This window comes from Mobula birostris, chromosome 5 (assembly GCF_030028105.1).
Source record: "Mobula birostris isolate sMobBir1 chromosome 5, sMobBir1.hap1, whole genome shotgun sequence".
Taxonomy (NCBI): domain Eukaryota; kingdom Metazoa; phylum Chordata; class Chondrichthyes; order Myliobatiformes; family Myliobatidae; genus Mobula; species Mobula birostris.
The window spans coordinates 78,794,651-78,815,953 of NC_092374.1; the positions used below are offsets into that span (position 1 = coordinate 78,794,651).

Sequence of the window (21,303 nt, forward strand, 5' to 3'; positions counted from 1 at the left end):
TTGCTCAAAGGTTGTCTAAATCAGTCTTCAGCCAGACACTCCCTGCCCAAATCTTGCATATATGAAAGCAACTGACAAGGAGGGCGCCAAGTGGAATAAAACCATATATTCTAAAATAACTTACCATCAGTCAAACCCTTGGCAGTTGTCTGTGATTTCTGCATTTCAGTCTCCTTGAAATTCAGGTCCTCCTGCATGGATTTAAGTTCGTGTGCAGTTACTGATGAGATTTGTCTCATCCGATTCATATTCTGCAAGGAAGACCAATAGGTACATTACATTTTGCTAACTAACTCTTCTCCTACACTGCTTAATAAAATTATAAATAAAATGGAATCTTGATACAAAAAAAACAAAAGCAGCCTTAGGAAAACATGGACTTAGACATTTGACAGAACAGAAGCTGATTCTGTGGGTGAGGAATCTGTCGTAAATACTGTATGTAAATTTGGCCTGGAAGACATGCACCTTTGGGGAGCAGCCCTGTAGATGACCTGGTTCCTCGCCAATTTTGCCGACTGAAGGTCTGTAGGATATTGAAAGATCGGGACAGCAGGAAGTGTGTACTGCTGTCTGAAGAAGGCCCCTGTACTCGAGTGATTTCCTCTCTCTCTCTCTTTTGATGGTGAGTGAGAGCCTGTTGGTCCTCAAATCAGAGGGCTTGGAGAAGTGACGTAGAAGATCGTAACATCGGAACAGCGAGTTGCTGGTCTCCTCCCTCATAGTTGCAGGAGCAATCCTTCTCTCCCTCACTAGTGAGAGAGAGTCTATCTGAGATACCAAGTACTGGGTTATGGAAACTAATAGTTTTTGATGGACTGTAGAGCAAGATCTCTTTGGTGGTAGTGGGGGATCTGGATTGGTGCTTCTGCTGCGCAAGTTGGGGGGGAGGGTCGATGCTTGTGCTGCTACTTGTGTGTGAGTGGTGGGGAGGGGGTCTTTGGGGTTCTTATGCTTTTATCATTCATTCTATGGGGTTTCTTGTTTCGTGGATGTTTATGAAGAGTAAGGATTTCAGGTTGTATACCGTATACATTCTCTGATATTAAATTGAACCATTTGAAACATTTGATTTTGTCTATTGATCTTCAATAGACTTAATTTGTTCATTTTACTATTTATGTTAGTACTAAAATCTTCAGAAACAGTATTATTATTTTTGTTACTTTAAGCAAAATGTTAAATTAGACTGGTAGATCATTCCCAAGTAACCTGGTTTTAAAGAAAATTGTATCACAGCAACAATTGTGTTACTGGTGGTTAGAGATTACAGAATTTCAGACTCGTAATAATAAAGTTAACTTTTCTATAGGATTTTCGAAGTTAAACTGCTCTTAACACTATAAATTTATCACTGCAAAGTAAGAATACTAAAGCTTGATATAATGTTTAATGAAGTATTTTTGCACAGGTATCAATACAGGGCTAAAGAAAATTTAGCTTTATTTAGGTTGGTGGGGTGGAGGTACATCTCTACCAAAGGAGATGTATGACACTCCTTCCCTTTGGTGGATTGGAGGTCACCCTTGGGCAAGGTGTAGCACCCGCTTAGCCCTCCCGATCAGGGTCACGTGAAGCCATGGGAGCAGGTGATAGATGGTTGTATGAGCAGCTGATGCTCATTACAAGTCCTGGTTATGTGACCACTGATGCCAAGTAGACATTCTCTGAAGAGTAATGATAATGGCTGGGGTCACCTGTCTTGTAAAGACCTTGCCCAGAAGAAGGCAAACTTAACCAATATATTCACTTTACACCTATGACTGTGTGGCTAAGTACACCTTCCACACCATATTCAAGTTTGCTGATGACACCACTGTTGTGAGCCGTATCAAAGTGGTGACGAATCAGCATACAGGACGGAGATTGAAAACTTGGCTCAGTGGTGTCATAACAACAATCTCTCACTCAATGTCAGCAGGACCAAGGAAATGATTGGAGACCTCAGGAGAGGGAAACCAGAAGTCCATGAGTCAGCACTCATTGGAGGTGGAGAGGGTCAGTACCTTTAAATTCCTGGGCGCCACTATCTCAGAAACCCTGCCCTGGACCCATTGTATAAATGTAATTTTAAAGAAAGCACACCAGCGTCCTTACTTCCTTAGGAGTCTGTGGAGATTCGGCATGTCGTCAAAATCCTTGACAAACTTTTATAGATGTGTAGTGGGAAGTGTATTGACTGGCTGCACTGAGGACTGGTATGGGAACACCAATGAGCAGAAAATCCTACAGAAGGCAGTGAATTCGGCCCATTATATCAGGGTCTAGCCTCCCATTCAGCACATCTACATGAAACACTGTCGTAGTAAAGCAGCATACATCATCAAAGATCATCACCACCCAGGCCATGCTCTTTTCTCGCTGCTGCCATCAGGTAAAAGATACAAGTGCCTCAAGCCTCACACTACCAAGTTCAAAAACAATTACTACCCCCCAACCATCAGTCTCTTGAACACTACACTCATCTATTGCGATGTTCCCACAGTTAATGATCACACTTCAAGGACTCTTTATCTTGTTATTTCCTGTTATTTATTACTGTTTATTTATATTTGCATTTGCACAGTTTGTTGTCTTCTGTGTTCTTGCTCTTTCTTTGATCCCGTTTACAATTACTGTTCTGTATACTTGCTGAGTATACCTGCAAGAAAAAGAATCTCAGGGCTGTATGTGGTGACATGTATGTACTCTGATAATAAACTTTACTTTGAACTTTTGAACTTTAAGTAAGTCATACAAAAAGGGGAAAAAGTAATGAGGGTTCATGGGTTAGATTAATTTTAGGGTAAATTTAAAGGGTATGACAACATTGTGGGCCAAAGGGCCTGTACTGTGCTGAAATATTCTGTTCTATATTGATTTGAGAAACTCTTCCAGATGCACCTAACAAATTCTGCCTCCTTCTGCTCTGAGGAGGTGCCCATCTATATTGGTGAAGTTGAACTTACCCATGACAACACCACCACTGTTTTCACACATTTCCCTAATCTACCTGCATATTTGTTTCTCAATGACCCAGTGGATATGGGGCGGAGGGGGGGGGGTTGCGGTGTCTGCAGTCTGGCTGCACATTTCTTATTTTTGAGTTTTACACCAAGAGAAACAGTGAATACACTCTCCATTATGTCTTTTGAAAGTGCAGCTGTGATATTATCCCTGACAATCTGAATGCAACTGCCCCCCTTCTTTGACCTAATCGCTCTCTTTTCTAAAACACTGAAACCCTGGAATATTAAGCACCCAAACCTGTCCTTCTCTCAATCAAGTCTCTGATTGTACCTATGCATGATCTATGTTTAACATTATGATTTACGTTACGCTAACTAGTCCTCCAATTAAAATAAACATACTTCAATCCATTCGTCCAATTGTGACTATAACTTTGTTCCTACCTGTCCTTCCTTAAAGACTTACTGGTCAAGAAATGTTCTGACCCAGGACTCTTATTCCCACCCCCATACTAAACAGTCTTAAACCCTGAGTAGCACTAATGAACCTCCCGGCCACAATATTGGTTTCTTTCCAGTTAAGGCACAACCTGTCCCACTTGCACAAGAAGCATCTACCAGTCACTTGCTCACTGCTCCTGAAGGAAGGTCCCGGTGTTTGAACGGTCTTTCTCTCCCTCGATGCTGTCGGGGGATGATACCCAAGTTCTCCGTCTATGATTTTTTGATTGGATTGTAGTTCATTAGGACTCTTTTAGGTTTATGCTTTATATTCTGCATTTTTGCCCGTTCTTTCTTCCTGCTGTTTGCGCAAGAGGGTTTTGGGATTTGACGTTCCTGTTGCCGTTTGCACGATTTGTGTTTTTTCATGGAGTGTGGGGCTTTTATGTACTTGATGCTGTTTGCATGATTTATGTTTCTGCACGGGGGTGGGGTTTGATGTTATTGTTGCCGTTTGGGCGATTTGTGTTTTTGCGTGGGGTGTGGAGTTTTTAAGTACTTGTTCCCGTTTGCACAATTTGTGTTTTAGTGTGGGTGGTTTGGGATTTGATGTTATTGTTGCCATTTGCACGATTTGTGTTTTGCGTGGGTGGGAGGGGTTTGATGTTATTGTTGCCGTTTGTGCAATTTGTTTTTTTTTGCACGTGGGGATTGGGGTTGATGTTTTTCTTTAAACAGCTTCCATGGTTTTCTTTGTTTCATGGCTGCCTGGCAAAGAGGAATCTCAGAGTTGAACATTAAGGCATTAAATCCCAGAGCTATTAAATAGGTGGTATCACAGACAATGAAGAAGATTATTAAAAATTCTAGAGGGATCTTAATCAGATAGATAAGTAGCCAGCAGACTGCCAAATGGCTTTCCATTCAGTTAAGTGTGAAGAGTTGCATTTTGGGAGGACTGTTGACATGACAGCTTTCATCAGTCAGGGCACTAAGTATAGGAATTGGTTGTTCAAAGTTGAGCAGTTGTAGAAAAACCTTGGTAAATCCAGACATGGGTTGTACTGCGTACACTTTGCTCGCCCAGTTATAAGAAAGACATCATTAAAATGGAGAGAGTCTCAATGTCCTCCAGTACTTGGCATTTCTACCTTGGATAAAAGACTGCCTCTATCATATAGTTACACACTTCCATCAGGTCACCCATCCTCTCACAATGCCCCAAAGAAAACAATCCAAATTTATCCAATCTGTGAAATCATTCAGCTGCATCATGGGTACTAGACTCCCCTGCATCAAGAACATCTTCAAAAGGTGATGCCTCAAAACCACAGCATCCATCATTAAAAACCCCCACCACCTATGTTCCCTCTAAGCTGTGCGTGTGTGCGCGCGCACACACGTTTTTCAACCAATGCACAAAGGAAATTAATGTGTGCACAAAAGGTTAGTTACATAAATAATGTAGTAATTAATAATTATACTTATTGAAAATAATCTTTCAGCTAAATACAAGCAACACACACAAAATGCTGGTGGAACACAGCAGGCCAGGCAGCATCTATAGGAAGAGGTACAGTGGACGTTTTGGGCCGAGGCCCTTCGTCAAGACTAACTGAAGCAGAGGCATTGACCTTAGGATTTAGCTGTCCATCTACCTCACCAAAAGGGGCAGGTTTCTTTTTTGTGAACGAAGAGGATGGCAAACTCCATCCCTGCATTGATTATTGGCCTCTCGACATCACTATGAAGAATCACTACCCTCTTCCTCTGCATTTGAACACCTCCATGGAGCAACCATATCCTCTAAGATAGATCTACACAATGCTTACAACTTGCTTCGCTTCCAAGGAGACAAGTGGAAGACTACATTCAACACATCCACTGGCCACTCTGAGTACCTTGAAATGCCATTTGGGCTGGCCACTGCTTCCTCTGTTTGTTAGGCCTTGCTCAGCGATGTGCTCAGTGGATTTCATCAGTAGTCTGCTTCCGTCAGTTAGAACCACTAACATTCTAGTAGTTGTGGACCGGCTCGCTAAAACAGCCACTTCATTGTTCTCCCCAAGCTCCCATCAGCTCATGAGAGTACCCCAAATTCCCCCTCCCACATAAAAAATATGAACAAAATGGAGGAGACACATCAACCCCCAAATCCCTCCTCCTGTACAAGAAATGATCAAAACAGATCAGGCACATTGGCCCCAAAATCCCCCCACCCGCACAAAAAAGCCAACAAAATGGATCAGGCACATCAACTCACAAATCCCCCCTCCCACTCAAAAAAACAAACAACGCAGACCAGGCACGAGGAAACCTGCAGATGCTGGAATTTCAAGCAACACACATAAAAGTTGCTGGTGAATGCAGCAGGCCAGGCAGCATCTCTAGGAAGAGGTACAGTCGACGTTTCGGGCCGAGACCCTTCCTCAGGACTAACTGAAAGAAGAGCTAGATTTGAAACAGACCAGGCATGTGTTCAGGCTGCATGGCTTCCATCAGAACACAGTGTCTGACTGAGGACCACAGTTGGCACTCTATTTTTGGAAGGCTTTCTGTTCTGCTATAGGAGCCACAGCCAACCTCTCATCAGGTTTCCACCACCAAACTAATGGCCAGACTGAGGGAGTGAATCGGGAGCTGGAGACAACCCTGTGCTGCTTTGCTTTTTCCAACCCCACAACCTGGAGCTCCCAACTTGTTTAACATAGAACATAGGACAGTATAGCACAGGAATAGTTGTGCTGAGTGAACTAAATTAGTAGTTAATTAAACTAATCTCTTCTGCTTCCACAATATCCATATTCTTCCATTTTCCTCACATTCATGTGCCTATCTAAAGGTCTTGTAAAACTCTCTAATGTTTCTGCTTCTACTACCTCCCCAGGTAGCACATTCCAGGCACCCACCAGTCTCTGTATAAGCAACATGCCCCTCACGTCTTCTTTGAAATTACCCCCCCCCCCAACTTAAATGTACGCATTCTGGAATTTGTGATCTCAGCCCTTGGAGAAAGATACTGTCTGTCTTCAAATTTTGAGGCCATCTGTAGTTTGCGGTTGACCATGGATGTTGCATCCCAGCTGTCTATGATATGCAAGCCAGGGCAGTACAATATGGAGAGCAAAATGTTGTCCATGTAGCAAGCTCTCCCTCTCCACGAGGCTGATAAATCCAAAGTATACAGAGACCGATACAGTTTGATACTTGCATCATCACAAGAGTTGCCAGTCAGCGTTGAACTCAGCATAAGGATTCCAGCTCTGGATTTTCCTCAAGGTTTAGTCGTGAAGCCTGCACTATGAGTGGGTATAGCCACAAGACAGCAGAAGTTTAAGATCAGAGGTTTCTTTCTAGTTGAGCTGCCAACCATGGCTGATGAGCCCCATGACTGGTTTTAAGGCTCCAGTAACCCGCCTTTCAAAGTTCAAAGTACATTTTATTATCAGAGTACCTATGAGGGGTGATTGATAAGTTCATGGCCTAAGGTGGAAATAGTCAATTTTAGAAAACCTAGCACATTTATTTTTCCTACATTTACACACTTAGTCCAGCAGTCATGGAGCATACGGATCCCTTCTCTGTAGGAGTCGGCGTCTTGGACCTCCAGAAAGTGGTCCACAGCAGGGGTGATTGATAAGTTCATAGCTTCAAACTTCAAACTTTCTGCATTTTCACTCAAAGAGTTGAACTGCACGCGCATGTAATGAGAGCTGTATAACTCATCTCCTTCTACCTTAGGACACGAACTTATCATTTACCCCTGCTGTGGACCACTTCTACAAAGAAGGGATCCGTATGCTCCACAACTGCTGGACTAAGTGTACATGTAGGAGGGGACTATGTTGAAAAATAAATGTGTTGACTCCTTCTACTTTAGGCCACGAACTTATCAATCACCCCTTGTACACTGTATCACCACTACAGCCCTGAGATTCTTTTTCCTCCGGGCATACTCAGCAAATCTATAGAATAGTAACTATAACAGGATCAATGAAAGATCAATCACAGTGTAGAAGACAACAAACTGTGCAAATGCAAATATAAATAAACAGCAATAAATAACGAGAAATAACAAGATAAAGTCCTTAAACACAAAATAATCTGCAGATGCTGTGATCAAAGCAACACTTTCAGTACGCTGGATGAACTCAGCAGGTCGGGCAGCATCAGTTAGAAACGATGAGTCGACGTTTCGGGCCGGAACCCTTCATCAGGACTGAAGAATGAAAGATGGGGAAGGATTTGAAGAATGCTTGTAGCTTCAGTTGAAAGACCAGTAATTTGAAAGACAAAGGGGTGAGGGAGGGGAAGCATTGACGTCATAGCCCTGAAAACAATGGGTGGTAGAAGAATGAGGCGGAACCATGAGGGAGCTGGGGGAGGGGGCAGAGTGAAATAAGGATAGAGGAAGGGAAGGGGAGGGAATTACCGGAAGTTGGAGAATTCTATGTTCATACCAAGGGGCTGGAGACTACCTAGACGGAAGGATGTCTTTACATTTACATTTCCTTAAGTAAATGACTTTACTTTACTTTCTTTAAGGATCGTGGTTTCCCTTCTACCGTCATCAATGATGCCCTCACCCGCATCTCCTCCATTTCCCGCACTTCGGCCCTCACCCTATCCTCCAGCAACCACAACAGGGACAGAGTTCCCCTGTCTTTGTCCCCTGTAAAATGGAAGGAAATTGGCAAGGATTCCCCTCCCGCTACAGGTGACCCATTCTCCTGTCTTCAACCCTCCTCCTCCCCCTGGACATCCCACCCGGGTCTTCTACCTGCACTCCATCTCTTCATCTCCAACTGTCGCCGAGACATCAACCGTCTCAACTTCACCACTCATCTCTCCTGTTCCAACCTCACTCACTCTGAACGCACTGCCCTCCACTCTCTCCGCACTAATCCCAACCTCACCATCAAACCTGCTGACAAAGATGGTGCCGTAGTAGTCTGGCGGACGGACCTCTACCTCACTGAGGCAAAACGGCAGCTCTCTGACACCTCCTCTTACTACCACTGGAACAGAACCCCACCAAAAAACATCAAACCATTGTCTCCCGCACCATCACTGCCCTTATCAACTCCGGAGACCTTCCATCCTCAGCCGCTAAACTCATTATTCCCACACCCCATACCGCTCGGTTTTACCTCCTCCCAAAGATACACAAGCCTAACTGTCCCGGTAGACCCATAGTTTCTGCCTGCTCCTGTCCCACCGAACTTGTATCTACCTACCTGGACTCCATTTTGTCTCCCATAGTTCAGTCCCTCCCCACCTACATCCGGGGTACATCCCATGCCCTCCACCTCTTCAATAACTTCCAATTCCCCGGTCCCAACTGCTACATTTTTACTCTGGATGTCCAATCCTTATACACCTCCATTCCCCATCAAGAAGGCCTCAAAGCCCTCCGCTACTTCCTGGATAATATATCTCACCAGTTCCCCACAACCACTACCCTCCTCCGGTTGGCAGAACTGGTTCTCACACTTAATAACTTCTCTTTTGGCTCTTCCCACTTCCTTCAGACTAAGGGTGTAGCTATGGGAACTCACATGGGACCCAGCTACGCCTGCCTCTTCGTTGGTTATGTGGAACAGTCTGTGCTCCAAACCTATTCTGCTACTGCTCCCCAACTTTTCCTTCGGTACATTGACGACTACATTGGTGCTGCTTCCTGCACCCATGCTGAGCTCGTCAATTTCATCGACTTTACTTCAAACTTCCACCCAGCCCTCAAATTCACTTCCTCTATCTTGGACACTTCTCTCCCCTTTCTTGATGTCTCGGTCTCCATCTCTGGAGACAGACTGTCCACTGACATCTTCTACAGGCCCACTGACTCTCATAACTACCTCGACTATACCTCTTCCCACCCCACCACATGCAAAAATGCCATTCCCTATTCCCAGTTCAGTTCCTCCATCTCCGCCGCATCTGCTCCCAGGATGAGGCTTTCCGTTCCAGGACATCTCAAATGTCCTCTTTCTTTAAGGATCGTGGTTTCCCTTCTGCTGTCATCAATGATGCCCTCACCTGCATCTCCTCCATTTCCCGCACTTCGGCCCTCACCCCATCCTCCAGCAACCACAACAGGGACAGAGTTCTCCTTGTCCTTACCTACCACCCCACCAGCCTCCGGATCCAGCACACTATCCTCCGCAACTTCCACCACCTTCAACAGGACCCCACCACTAAGCACATCTTTCCCTCTCCACCCCTCTCCGCTTTCCGCAGGAATCGGTCCCTCCGCGACTCCCTTATCCGCACGTCTATCCCCACTGATCTACAAGCCGGCACTTATCCCTGTAAGCATAAGTGCTACACCTGTCCCTACACCTCAACTTTTGCAACCATTCAGGGCCCCAAACAGTCCTTCCAGGTGAGACAACACTTCACTTGTGAGTCTGTTGAGGTCATCTATTGCATCCGGTGCTCCCAGTGCGGCCTCCTCTACATCGGTGAAACCCGACGCAGATTGGGGGACCGCTTCGTCGAGCACCTCCACTCCGTCCGCCACAACAGACAGGATCTCCCGGTAGCCACCCACTTCAACTCTGCCTCCCATTTCCACTCAGACATGTCCATACATGGTCTCCTCTACTGCCATGATGAGGCTAAACTCAGGTTGGAAGAGCAACACCTCATATACCATCTAGGTAGTCTCCAGCCCCTTGGTATGAACATAGAATTCTCCAACTTCCGGTAATTCCCTCCCCCTCCCTTCCTCTATCGCTATTTCACTCTACCCCCTCCCCCAGCTCCCTCATGGTTCCGCCTCCTTCTTCTACTACCCATTGTTTTCAGGGCTATGAGGTCAATGCTTCCCCTCCTCCAACCCTTTGTCTTTCAAATTACTGGTCTTTCAACTGAAGCTACAAGCGTTCTTCAAATCCTTCCCCATCTTTCATTCTTCAGTCCTGACGAAGCGTTCCGGCCCGAAACGTCGACTCATCGTTTCTAACTGATGCTGCCCGACCTGCTGAGTTCATCCAGCGTACTGAAAGATAAAGTCCTTAAAGTGAGATCATTGGTTTGGGAACATCTTAATAGATGAGTGCAGTTATCGCCTTCTGTTTAAGAGCCTGTTGGTTGAGGGGTAGTAACTGTTCTTGAATCTGGTGATGTGAATCCTGAGCCTCTTGTACCTGCTACCTGACGGCAGCAGTGAGAAAAGAGCATGATCTGCGTGGTGAGGATCTTTAATGATGGATGCTGCTTTCCTACGACAGCGTTTCATGCAGACGTGTTCAATTGTTGGGAGGGCTTTACCTGCAATGTACTGGGCCGAATCTACTACCTTTTGTAGGATTTCCCATTCAAAGGTATTGATGTTCCCATACCAGGCCATGATGCAGCCAGTCAATACGCTCTTCACTACACATCTATAGAAGTTTATCAAAGTTTTTGATGTCATGCTAAATCTCTGCAGACTCCTAAGGAAGTCGAGGTGCTGTTGTGCTTTCTTTGTAATTAGATTTATATGATGGGTCCAGGTCAGGTCCTTTGGGATGGCAATGCCTAGGAATTTAAAGTTACCGACCTCTGATTCTCTGATGAGTATTGGTTCATGGAGCTCTGGTTTCCCTCTCCTGAAGTCTACAATCAGTTTCTTGGTCTTGCTGACATTGACACACTCAAGCAAATCTTCAATCTCCCTCCTGCCTGCTGATTCATCACTACCTTTGATAGAGCCCACAACAATGGTGTCATCAGTGAACTTGCACATGGTTTTGGAGCTGTGCTTAGCTACACATTCGTGGGTGTAAAGTGAGTAGATCAGGGGTTTAAGCACACAGCTCTGCAGTGCTTCTGTGCTGATGGAGGTCATGGAGGAGATGTTTTTGCCAATCTGAACTGACTGGTGCCTGCAAGTCAGAAAATCCAAGATCTAATTGCACAAGGGAGTATTGAGGCCCAGGTCTTGGAGTCTGCTGATTAGTTTTGAGGGGATGATAGTGTTAAATGCCAAGATGTAATCAGTAAAGAGCATCCTGATGTATGCACCTTTGCTGTCCAGATGTTCCAGGGTTGTGTGAAGAGCCAATGAGATGGTATCTGCTGTGGACCAATTGCTTCGATACGCAAATTGAAGCAGATCCAAAACGCCATTCAGACAGGAGCTGATATGTTTCTATGCCAGCTTCTCAAAACACTTCATCATTGGGTGATAGTCATTGATGCAGGTTACCACACCCTTCTTGGGCACTAGTATGATAGACGCCTGCTTGAAGCAGATGGGTAAAACACACTGCACAGGTCTTTAGTACTTGGTCAGACTGGATGCTTTCCTTTCATTCACCCTCCTGAAGGCACCCTTCTGAAGGCAGCCCACATAACAGCTTCAGATACTAAGATCATCAGGATCATCAGGAGATGTGGGGGCGTGCGATGTTCTGATGGTCAAAGCAAGTATAGAAGGCATTGAGCTCATTTGAAAGCCCCTTCTCCTGTCAGTAGAAATGGTTCCACCGGGCTTAATAGCTATGCCACACATGAAGGCCAGGAGCTGAACTTGGTTGTCCAGCTATTTGAGATGCATGCCAATGTGAGCAGCTAATAGGTAGTGGAAACTTATCCTTACGACCATCCCTGGGTATAACAGCCTTAAGGAACCACTCTACTTAAGGAATTCCTCTTCTTATGCCTCTCATAATCTTATGAACCTCTTTCAGATCTCCCCACAGCCTCCACCACTCCAGAGAAAACAACACAAGTTTGTCCTACCTCTTGTTCTAGTACATACCCTTGCACCCTCTCCAAAGTCTTGACATCCATCTTAAAATGGGGCAAACGGAACAGTACGCAATATCCTATATTTGGCCTAACTAGAGTTTTATAAAGTTGCAACGTAAATTCCCAATTTTTGAATCAATGCCTCGACTAATAAAGACAAGCATGTCATATGCCTTCTTAACCACAGTATCAACCTATGTAGGAACACATAGGTTAAACTTAGACCCTAAGTTTCTCTGCTCATCAGCAGTGTTAAGGTTCTTGCTCTTTCTTAGCAGTGTATACTGCCTCTTTGCATTTGACCTACAAAGGTGCAACACTTCACATTTGGTCGAATTAAACTTCATCTGCCATTTTGTTGCCCATATCTGCAGCTGATCTATATCCCATTGTATTCTTTGCCATTCTTCTAAGCTATCCACAACACCACAAATTTTTGTATCATCTGCAAACTTACTAACCTATTCATCTACATTTTCACCCAGTAAAGATCCCTGTGAAACATCATCAATCACATATCCTGCACAAGGACTCCCAAGGCCCTTCGCATTGGAGCAAGAAGGCCGCGAGTGGAACAGCTAAGGATTTCTGGAGCAAAGGCACTTCACTACTCGGGGTAAAAGAGAGGCAAGACTGCGCAGGCACGTGATGTCAGCCAGTAGAGTGGGAAAAGTTTAAAAAGAGGACCGCCATATCCAGCGGGCAGTGGAGTGAGAGGTAGCAGAGTGATAGGGCTTTGGCTCAATGGGCTTAGGCAGCAACGAGGCAAGGTAGGTTTACCTGTGTTAATTGTGGAAAGGAAGTAGTATGCATGTGAGGCCGGTTTTCTGTGCTCGGTGTCAGATGTGGGAGGTCCTGGAGTCTCCCAGCCTCCCAGACGGCCATATCTGCACCCAGTGTGTCGAGCTGCAGCTCCTAAGTGACCGCGTTAGGGAACTGGAGATGCAGCTCGATGACCTTTGTCTGGTCAGGGAGAGCGAGGAGGTGCGTTATAGGCAGGTGGTCACACTGGGGCCACGGGAAACACACAAGTGGGTAACAGTCAGGACAGGGAAGGGGAAAAGTCAGGTACTAGAGAGTACGCCTATGGCTGTACCCCTTGACAATAGGTACTCCTGTTTGAGTACTGTTGGGGGGGACAACCTACCTGGGGGAAGCGACAGTGGCTGTGCCTCTGGCACAGAGTCTGGCCCTGTGGCTCAGAAGGGTAGGGAAAGGAAGAGGAAGGCAGTAGTGATAGGGGACTCTATAGTTAGGGGGTCAGACAGGCCATTCTGTGGATGCAGGAAAGAAACTCGGATGGTAGTTTGCCTCCCAGGTGCCAGGGTCCGAGATGTTTCAGATTGCGTCCAAGATATCCTGCAGTGGGAGGGAGAACAGCCAGAGGTCGTGGTACATATTGGTACCAATGACATAGGTAGGAAAAGGGAAGAGGTCCTAAAAAAAGACTACAGGGAGTTAGGAAGGAAGTTGAGAAGCGGGACCGCAAAGGTAGTAATCTCGGGATTACTGCCTGTGCCACGCGACAGTGAATATAGGAATAGAATGAGATGGAGGATAAATGCGTGGCTGAGGGATTGGAGCAGGGGGGGCAGGGATTCAGATTTCTGGATCATTGGGACTTCTTTTGGGGCAGGTGTGACTTGTACAAAAAGGACGAGTTGCACTTGAATCCCAGGGGGACCAATATCCTGGTGGGGAGATTTGCTAAGGCTACAGGGGAGTGTTTAAACTAGAATTGTTGGGGGGTGGGAACCGAACTGAAGAGACTAGGGAAGAGGCGGTTGGCTCACAAACAGAGAAAGCTTGGACACAGTGTGTGAGGGAGGATAGGCAAATGATAGAGAAGGGACGCGCTCAGACTGACGGTTTGAGATGTGTCTATTTTAACGCAAGGAGTATTGTGAACAAAGCAGATGAGCTTAGAGCGTGGATCAGTACTTGGAGCTATGACGTGGAGGCTTGGATAGCTCAGGGACAGAAATAGTTACTTCAAGTGCCAGGTTTTAGATGTTTCAGAAAGGACAGGGAGGGAGGCAAAAGAGGTGGGGGCATGGCACCGTTGATCAGAGATAGCGTCATGGCTGCAGAAAAGGTGGACGTCATGGAGGGATTGTCTACGGAGTCTCTGTGGGTGGAGGTTAGGAACAGGAAGGGGTCAGTAACTTTATTGGGTGTTTTTTATAGGCAGCCCAATAGTAACAGGGATATCGAGGAGCAGATAGGGAAACAGATCCTGGAAAGGTGTACTAATAACAGAGTTGTCGTGATGGGAGATTTTAATTTCCCAAATATCGATTGGCATTTCCCTAGAGCAAGGGGTTTAGATGGGGTGGAGTTTGTTAGGTGTGTTCAGGAAGGTTTCTTGACACAATATGTAGATAAGCCTACAAGAGGAGAGACTGTACTTGATTTGGTATTGGGAAATGACCCTGGTCAGGTGTCAGATCTCTCAGTGGGAGAGCATTTTGGAGATAGTGATCACAATTCTATCTCCTTTACAATAGCATTGGAGAGAGATAGGAACAGACAAGTTAGAAAAACGTTTAATTGGAGTAAGGGAAAATGGAAGCTTAAATTGGAAACAGATGTTCTCAGGGAAAAGTATGGAAGAAATGTGGCAAATGTTCAGGGGATATTAATGTGGAGTTCTGCATAGGTACATTCCAATGAGACAGGAAAGTTATGGTAGGGTACAGGAACCATGGTGTACAAAGGCTGTAATAAATCTAGTCAAGAAGAAAAGAAAAGCTTACAAAAGGTTCAGAGAGCTAATGTTAGAGATCTATAAGATTATAAGGCTAACAGGAAGGAGTTTAAGAAGGAAATTAGGAGAGCCCAAACGGGCCATGAGAAGGCCTTGGCAGGCAGGATGAAGGAAAACCCCAAGGCACTCTACAAGTATGTGAAGAGCAAGAGGATAAGATGTGAAAGAATAGGACCTATCAAGCGTGACAGTGGGAAAGTGTGTATGGAACCGGAGGAAATAGCAGAGGTACTTAATGAGTACTTCAGTATTCACTATGGAAAAGGATCTTGGTGACTGTAGTGCTGACTTGCAGCGGACTGAAAAGCTTGAGCATGCAGATATTAAGAAAGAGGATGTGCTGGAGCTTTTGGAAAGCATCAAGTTGGATAAGTCACCGGGACCAGATGAGATGTACTCCAGGCTACTGTGGGAGGTGAGGGAGGAGATTGCTGAGCCTCTGGCGATGATCTTTGACTCATCAATGGGGACAGGAGAGGTTCCGGAGGATTGGAGGGTTGTGAATGTTGTTCCTTTACTCAAGAAAGGGAGTAGAGATAGCCCAGAAAATTATAGACCAGTGAGTCTTACTTCAGTGCATGGTAAGTTGATGGCAAAGATCCTGAAAGGTGATTTATGAACATTCAGAGAGGTATAATGTGATTAGGAATAGTCAGCATGGCTTTGTCAAGGACAGATCGTGCCTTATGAGCCTGACTGAATTTTTTGAGGATGTGACTAAACACATTGATGAAGGAAGAGCAGTAGATGTAGTGTATATGGATTTCAGCAAGGCATTTGACAAGGTACCCCATGCAGGGCTTACAGAGAAAGTAATGAGGCATGGGATCCAAAGGGATATTGCTTTGTGGATCCAGAACTGGCTTGCCCACAGAAGGCAAAGAGTGGTTGTAGATGGTCATATTCTGCATGGAGGTCAGTCACCAGTGGTGTGCCTCAGGGATCTGTTCTGGGACCCTTACTCTTTGTGATTTTTATAAATAACCTGGATGAGGAAGCAGAGGGATGGGTTGGTAAGTTTGCTGATGACACAAAGATTGGAGGTGTTGTGGATAGTGTGGAGGGCTGTCAAAGGTTACAGCGGAATATTGATAGGATGCAAAACTGGGCTGAGAAGTGGCAGATGGAGTTCAACCCAGATAAGTGTGAAGTGGTTCATTTTGGTAGGTCAAATATGATGGCAGAATATAGTATTAATGGTAAGACTCTTGGCAGTGTGGAGGATCAGAGGGATCTTGTGGTCCAAGTCCACAGGACGCTCAAGGCAGCTGCGCAGGTTGACTCTGTGGTTAAGAAGGCATACGGTGTATTGGCCTTCATTTATCGTGGAATTGAATTTAGGAGCTGAGAGGTAATGTTGCAGATATATAGGACTCTGGTCAGACCACACTTGGAGTACTGTGCTCAGTTCTGGTCGCCTCACTACAGGAAGGACGTGGAAGCCATGGAAAGGGTGCAGAGTAGATTTACAAGGATGTTGCCTGGATTGGGGAGCATGCCCTATGAAAACAGGTTGAGTGAACTCGGCCTTTTCTCCTTGGAGCGATGAAAGATGAGAGGTGACCTGATAGAGGTGTATAAGATGAGAGGCATTGATCGTGTGGATAGTCAGAGGTTTTTTCCTAGGGCTGAAATGGTTGCCACAAGAGGACACAGGTTTAAGTTGCTGGGGAGTAGGTACAGAGGAGATGTCAGGGGTAACTTTTTTACTCAGAGAGTCGTGAGTGCGTGGAATGGGCTGCCGGCAATGGTGGTGGAAGTGGATACGGTAGGGTATTTTAAGAGACTTTTGGATAGGTACATGGAGCTTAGAAAAATGGAGGGCTATGGGGAAGTCAAGTAATTTCTAAGGTAGGGACATGCTTGGCACAACTTTGTGGGCCGAAGGGCCTGTATTGTGCTGTAAGTTTTCTATGTTTCTATGTTTCTTTCTCTGCATTTTGAATTCTCTCTTCATCTAAATAATAGTCTCCCTGTTTATTTCTTCCACCAAAGTTCATGACCATACATTTTCCAACATTGTATTTCATTTGCCACTTCTTTGCCCATTCTCCTAAACTATCTAAGTCTCTCTGCAGGCTCTCTGTTTCCTCAACAACACCCGCTCCTCCACCTATCTTTGTATCATCAGCAAATTCAGCCACAAATCCATTAGTCCAATCATTGACATATATCATAAAAAGCAGTGGTCCCAACACCGGCCCCAGTGGAACTCCACTGGTAACTGGCAGCCAGCCGGAATAGGATCTCTTTATTCCTATTCTCTGCTTTCTACTGAGCAACCAATGCTCCACCCATGCTAGTAACTTCCCTGTAATTCCATGGGCTTTTAGCTTGCTAAGCAGCCTCCTGTGTGGCACCTTGTCAAAGGCCTTCTGAAAAATCCAAGTACACCACATCCACTGCATCTCCTTTGGGTACCCTGCTTGTAATTTCCTCAAAAAACTGCAGTAGGTTAGTCAGGCAGGATTTTCCTTTCAGGAAACCATGCTGACTTTGGCCTATCCTGTCATGTGCCTCCAGGTATTCTGTAATCTCATCCCAAACAATCGATTCCAACAATTTCCCAACGACTGATGTCAGGCTAACAGGTCTATAGTTTCCTTTCTGCTGCCTCCCACCCTTCTTAAATAGCGGAGTAACATTTGCAATTTTCCAGTCATCCAGTACAAAGCCAGAAGCTATCAATTCTTGAAAGATCATTGTTAATGCCTCCGCAATCTCTCCAGCTACTTCCTTCAGAACCCGAGGGTGTATTCCATCAGGTCCAGGGGATTTATCCAACCTCAGACCATTAGCTTCCTGAGCACCTTCTCAGTCGTAATTTTCACTGCACATACTTCAGCGGGAGGAGAAAATGGCGGTGCAACGCAGCGCGCGTAGTGTCTCCGGTGAAATGATATCGTATTTGTTAAATGGGGTACCATGCACAATTCTGATTTGATGGAGACAGCCGTGAGAGCATGGAGGAACATCTGGAGTAACTTCTGAAATGTCCGGTTCGCTGCCGCTGCAACTGTGCGATCGAGAATCTCCGGGGAGAAGGCTCCAAAATCCTCGGCTTTGCCTGCTGCTGGCAGCCAGGGCTGGGATCGAAGCGCTCGGCAGAGATGGTGCTTGGTGCTTGGTGTCGGAGGGCTGGTCGGAGGTCAAAGTTTTCGGACGACTCAGAGTCAGACTGTGGTCGGGTATGGCAGGAAGAGTTTTCTTCCTTCTCCCGTCTGTGTGAGATGTGGGACTTTCGCGAGATTTCGAACTTTTTTACTGTGCTCATGGCCTGTTCTTCATCAAGTTACGGTATTGCTTGCACTGTTGTAACTATATGTTATAATTATGTGGTTTTTGTCAGTTTTTCAGTCTTGGTCTGTCCTGTGTTTCTGTGATAGAGTACTGAATATTCACAGAATATTGTATCATTTCTTAATGCATGCATTGTTAAATGACAATAAAAGAGGACTGCGTGTCCTCATAATCTAATCATTTCCCTGACACTCTTGAATGTCCAGTATACTGCAGACGTCTTCACTGTGAAGACTGATGCAAAATGCACATTCAGTTCCTCCGCCATCTCTGCGTCCCTCATTACAATATCTCCAGTGTCATTTTCTATTGGTCCTATATCTATCCTCAACACTCTTTTATCCTTTATATACTTAAAAAAGCTTTAAGCATCTTCTTTGATATTAGTTGCCGGTTTCCTTTCATAATCTATCTTTTCCTTCCTAATGACCTTCTTAGTTTCCTTCTGCAAGTTTTTAAAAAGCTTCCCAATCTTCTATCTTGCCACTAGCTTTGGTCTCATTGTATGCCCTCTCTTTCGCTTTTACTTTGCCTCTGACTTCACCTGTCAGCCACGGTAGTGTCCTTCTTCCATTCGAAAATTTCTTATTTGGAATACATCTGTCTTGCACTTCCCTCATTTTTCACAGAAACTCCAGCCATTACTGCTCTGCTGTCCTTCCTGCTAGTGTCCCTTTCCAGTCAACTTTGGCCAGTTCTCCTCTCAAGCCGTTGTAACTTCCTTTATTCCACTGAAATACCGACACATTGGAATTTAGTTTCTCCTTCTCAAACTTCAAAGTTAACGCGATCATATTGTGATCACTATTCCCTAAGGGTTCCTTAACCTTTCGCTCTCTTATCACATCCAGATCATTGCACAACATCTAACCCAACATGGCCAATCCCCTAGTGGGCTCAACAACAAGCTGGTCTAAAAAGCCATACCTTAGAGATTCTACAAATTCTCTCTCTTGTGGTCCAATACTGGCCTGGTTTTTCCAAATCACTTTCATGTTAAAATCCCCAGCGATTATCATGACATTGCCCTTCTGACACGCCTTTTCTATCTCCTGCTGTGATGTGTAATTCACACCCCAGCTGCTGGTTCGAGGCCTGTATACAACTGCCCTTTTACCCTTGCCATTTCTTAACCAAACCCATAGAGACCCTACACCTTCCGATCCTATGTCATCCCTTTCTAATGATTTAATATTACTTCTTATACACAAGGGCCACACCACCCCCTCTGCCTACTAACCTAACTTTCCGATACACCATATATCCTTGGACGCTCAGCTTCCAATGGCAGCCATCCTTTAGCCAAGTTTCACAGATGGCCATGTCATACTTGCCAATCTGTAGTTGAATTTCAAGATCGTCCATTTATTTCTTATGCTGCGTGCAAATTGCATGCAACATTTTTACAGCATCACCTTTTAAAGTTTTAAACAATTCAGCTGGAATCCTGTCACATTATGCAGCTTATTATTGGCAATGCTTTCTATTGCCCATTCGATTTCACTTTCCAGAATGTCCAGCTCTAGATCGATGAGGGAGTCATTGCAGGTGTCTTTGCTATTGGGATCCTTCCTGTATAGTTTGTCTGTGTACGCCTGCCATCTCTTTTTGATGTCTTCTGCTTCAGTAAGGTCCTTCCCTTCTTTGTCTTTTACTATACTCATTTTTGCATGAAATCTTCCTTTGTTCCTTCTTCAGCTTCTTTGCGTCGTTCCTTTAAGTAAGTTTCCTTATCTTTCCTTGCTATCTTCTTGAACTTTGCACTCAGTTGGAGGTATTTGTTCTAATCTCCATTGGCCTTCACTTCTCTTCGCTGTTCAGTCACTTGTAGAGCCTCCACAGAAAGCCATTTTGCTTTCCTGGTCCTTTTGTTTGCAATATTTTTTGTTGCCACCTCTTGTATAATGCTTCTTACTTCTATCCATAGTTCTTCTGGCATTCTCTCTATCAGGTTTAATCCATTCAATCTGTTCTTCACCTCCCTGGCATATCTTTGAGGGATGCTCTCAACATCAAACTTTGCTGGTATGTTGGTTTTCCGGATGCTCTTCAGTTTCATTCTGAATATTGCAACAAGCAGCTCATGGTCTGAGCCACAGTCTGCTCCTGGTCTTGTTTTAGCTGACTGTATAGAGCTCTTCTATCTCTGATTGCAAAGTATACAGTCAATCTGGTTGCAGTGTTGACCGGTTGACCGTCTGGTGATGTCCATGTATACAGCCGCCTCTTAGGCTGCTGGAAGACAGTATTTGCTATTACCAGAGAGTTAATTTAGCAAAATTCTACCAGTCAATGTTTTACTTCATTCCGTACTCCAAGGCCAAAGTTACCCGTTACTCCAGGTGTTCTGTAATTTCCAACTTTGATATTTCAGTTTCCAATCATAAATGTAACATCCTTTTTTGGTGTCATATCCAGGAGGTGCTGCAATTCTTCATAAAACTGCATAATGTCATCCTCTTTGGCATCTGTGGTTGGACCATAAACTTGGATTACTGTGATGTTGAAAGGCTTGCCTTGAAGTCGTATTGCGATCATTCTATCATTTTTGGGGTTGTATCCAATCACCGATTTTGTTACACAAACAAGAGAAAATCTGCAGATGCTGGAAATCCAAGCAATACACACAAAGTGTTGGAGGAACACACCGGCCAGGCAGCATCTGTGGAAAAAGTACAGTCAACGTTTCGGGCAGAAACCCTTCGGCAGACTGGAGAAAAAAAGCTGCAGAGTAGATGTGAAAGGTGGGGAGAGGGGAGAGAGAATTGCCAGGGGATAGGTGAAATTTGGAGGGGGAGGGATGAAGCAAAGAGCTAGGAAGTTAATTGGTGAAAGAGACAGAAGGCCATGGAAGAAACAAGGGGGAGAGGGGAGCATCAGAGGGAGGCAATGGGTGGGCAGGGAGATAACATGAGAGAGAGAGACAAGGGATGGGAAATGGTGAAGGGGGAGGGGGTGGAGTGGAGGGGAGGCATTACTGGAAGTTTGAGAAATCGATGTTCATGCCATCAGGTTGGAGGCTACCCAAACAGAATATAAGGTGTTGTTCCTCCAGCCTAAGTGTGGCCTTATCCCAACAGTGGAGGAGGCCATGGATGGAAATATTGC

General features: G+C 45.1%; 1 protein-coding gene across 1 annotated transcript in view; it reads right to left on the reverse strand.

Annotated features, from left to right (window-relative positions):
- ift74 (intraflagellar transport 74) overlaps positions 1-21,303 on the reverse strand; it is a 243,963-nt gene that overhangs the window by 42,454 nt on the left and 180,206 nt on the right. Inside the window, exon 15 of the mRNA XM_072258230.1 lies at positions 125-251. Coding sequence (XP_072114331.1) covers positions 125-251 — 127 coding nt within the window. The remainder of the gene's footprint in view (positions 1-124; positions 252-21,303) is intronic.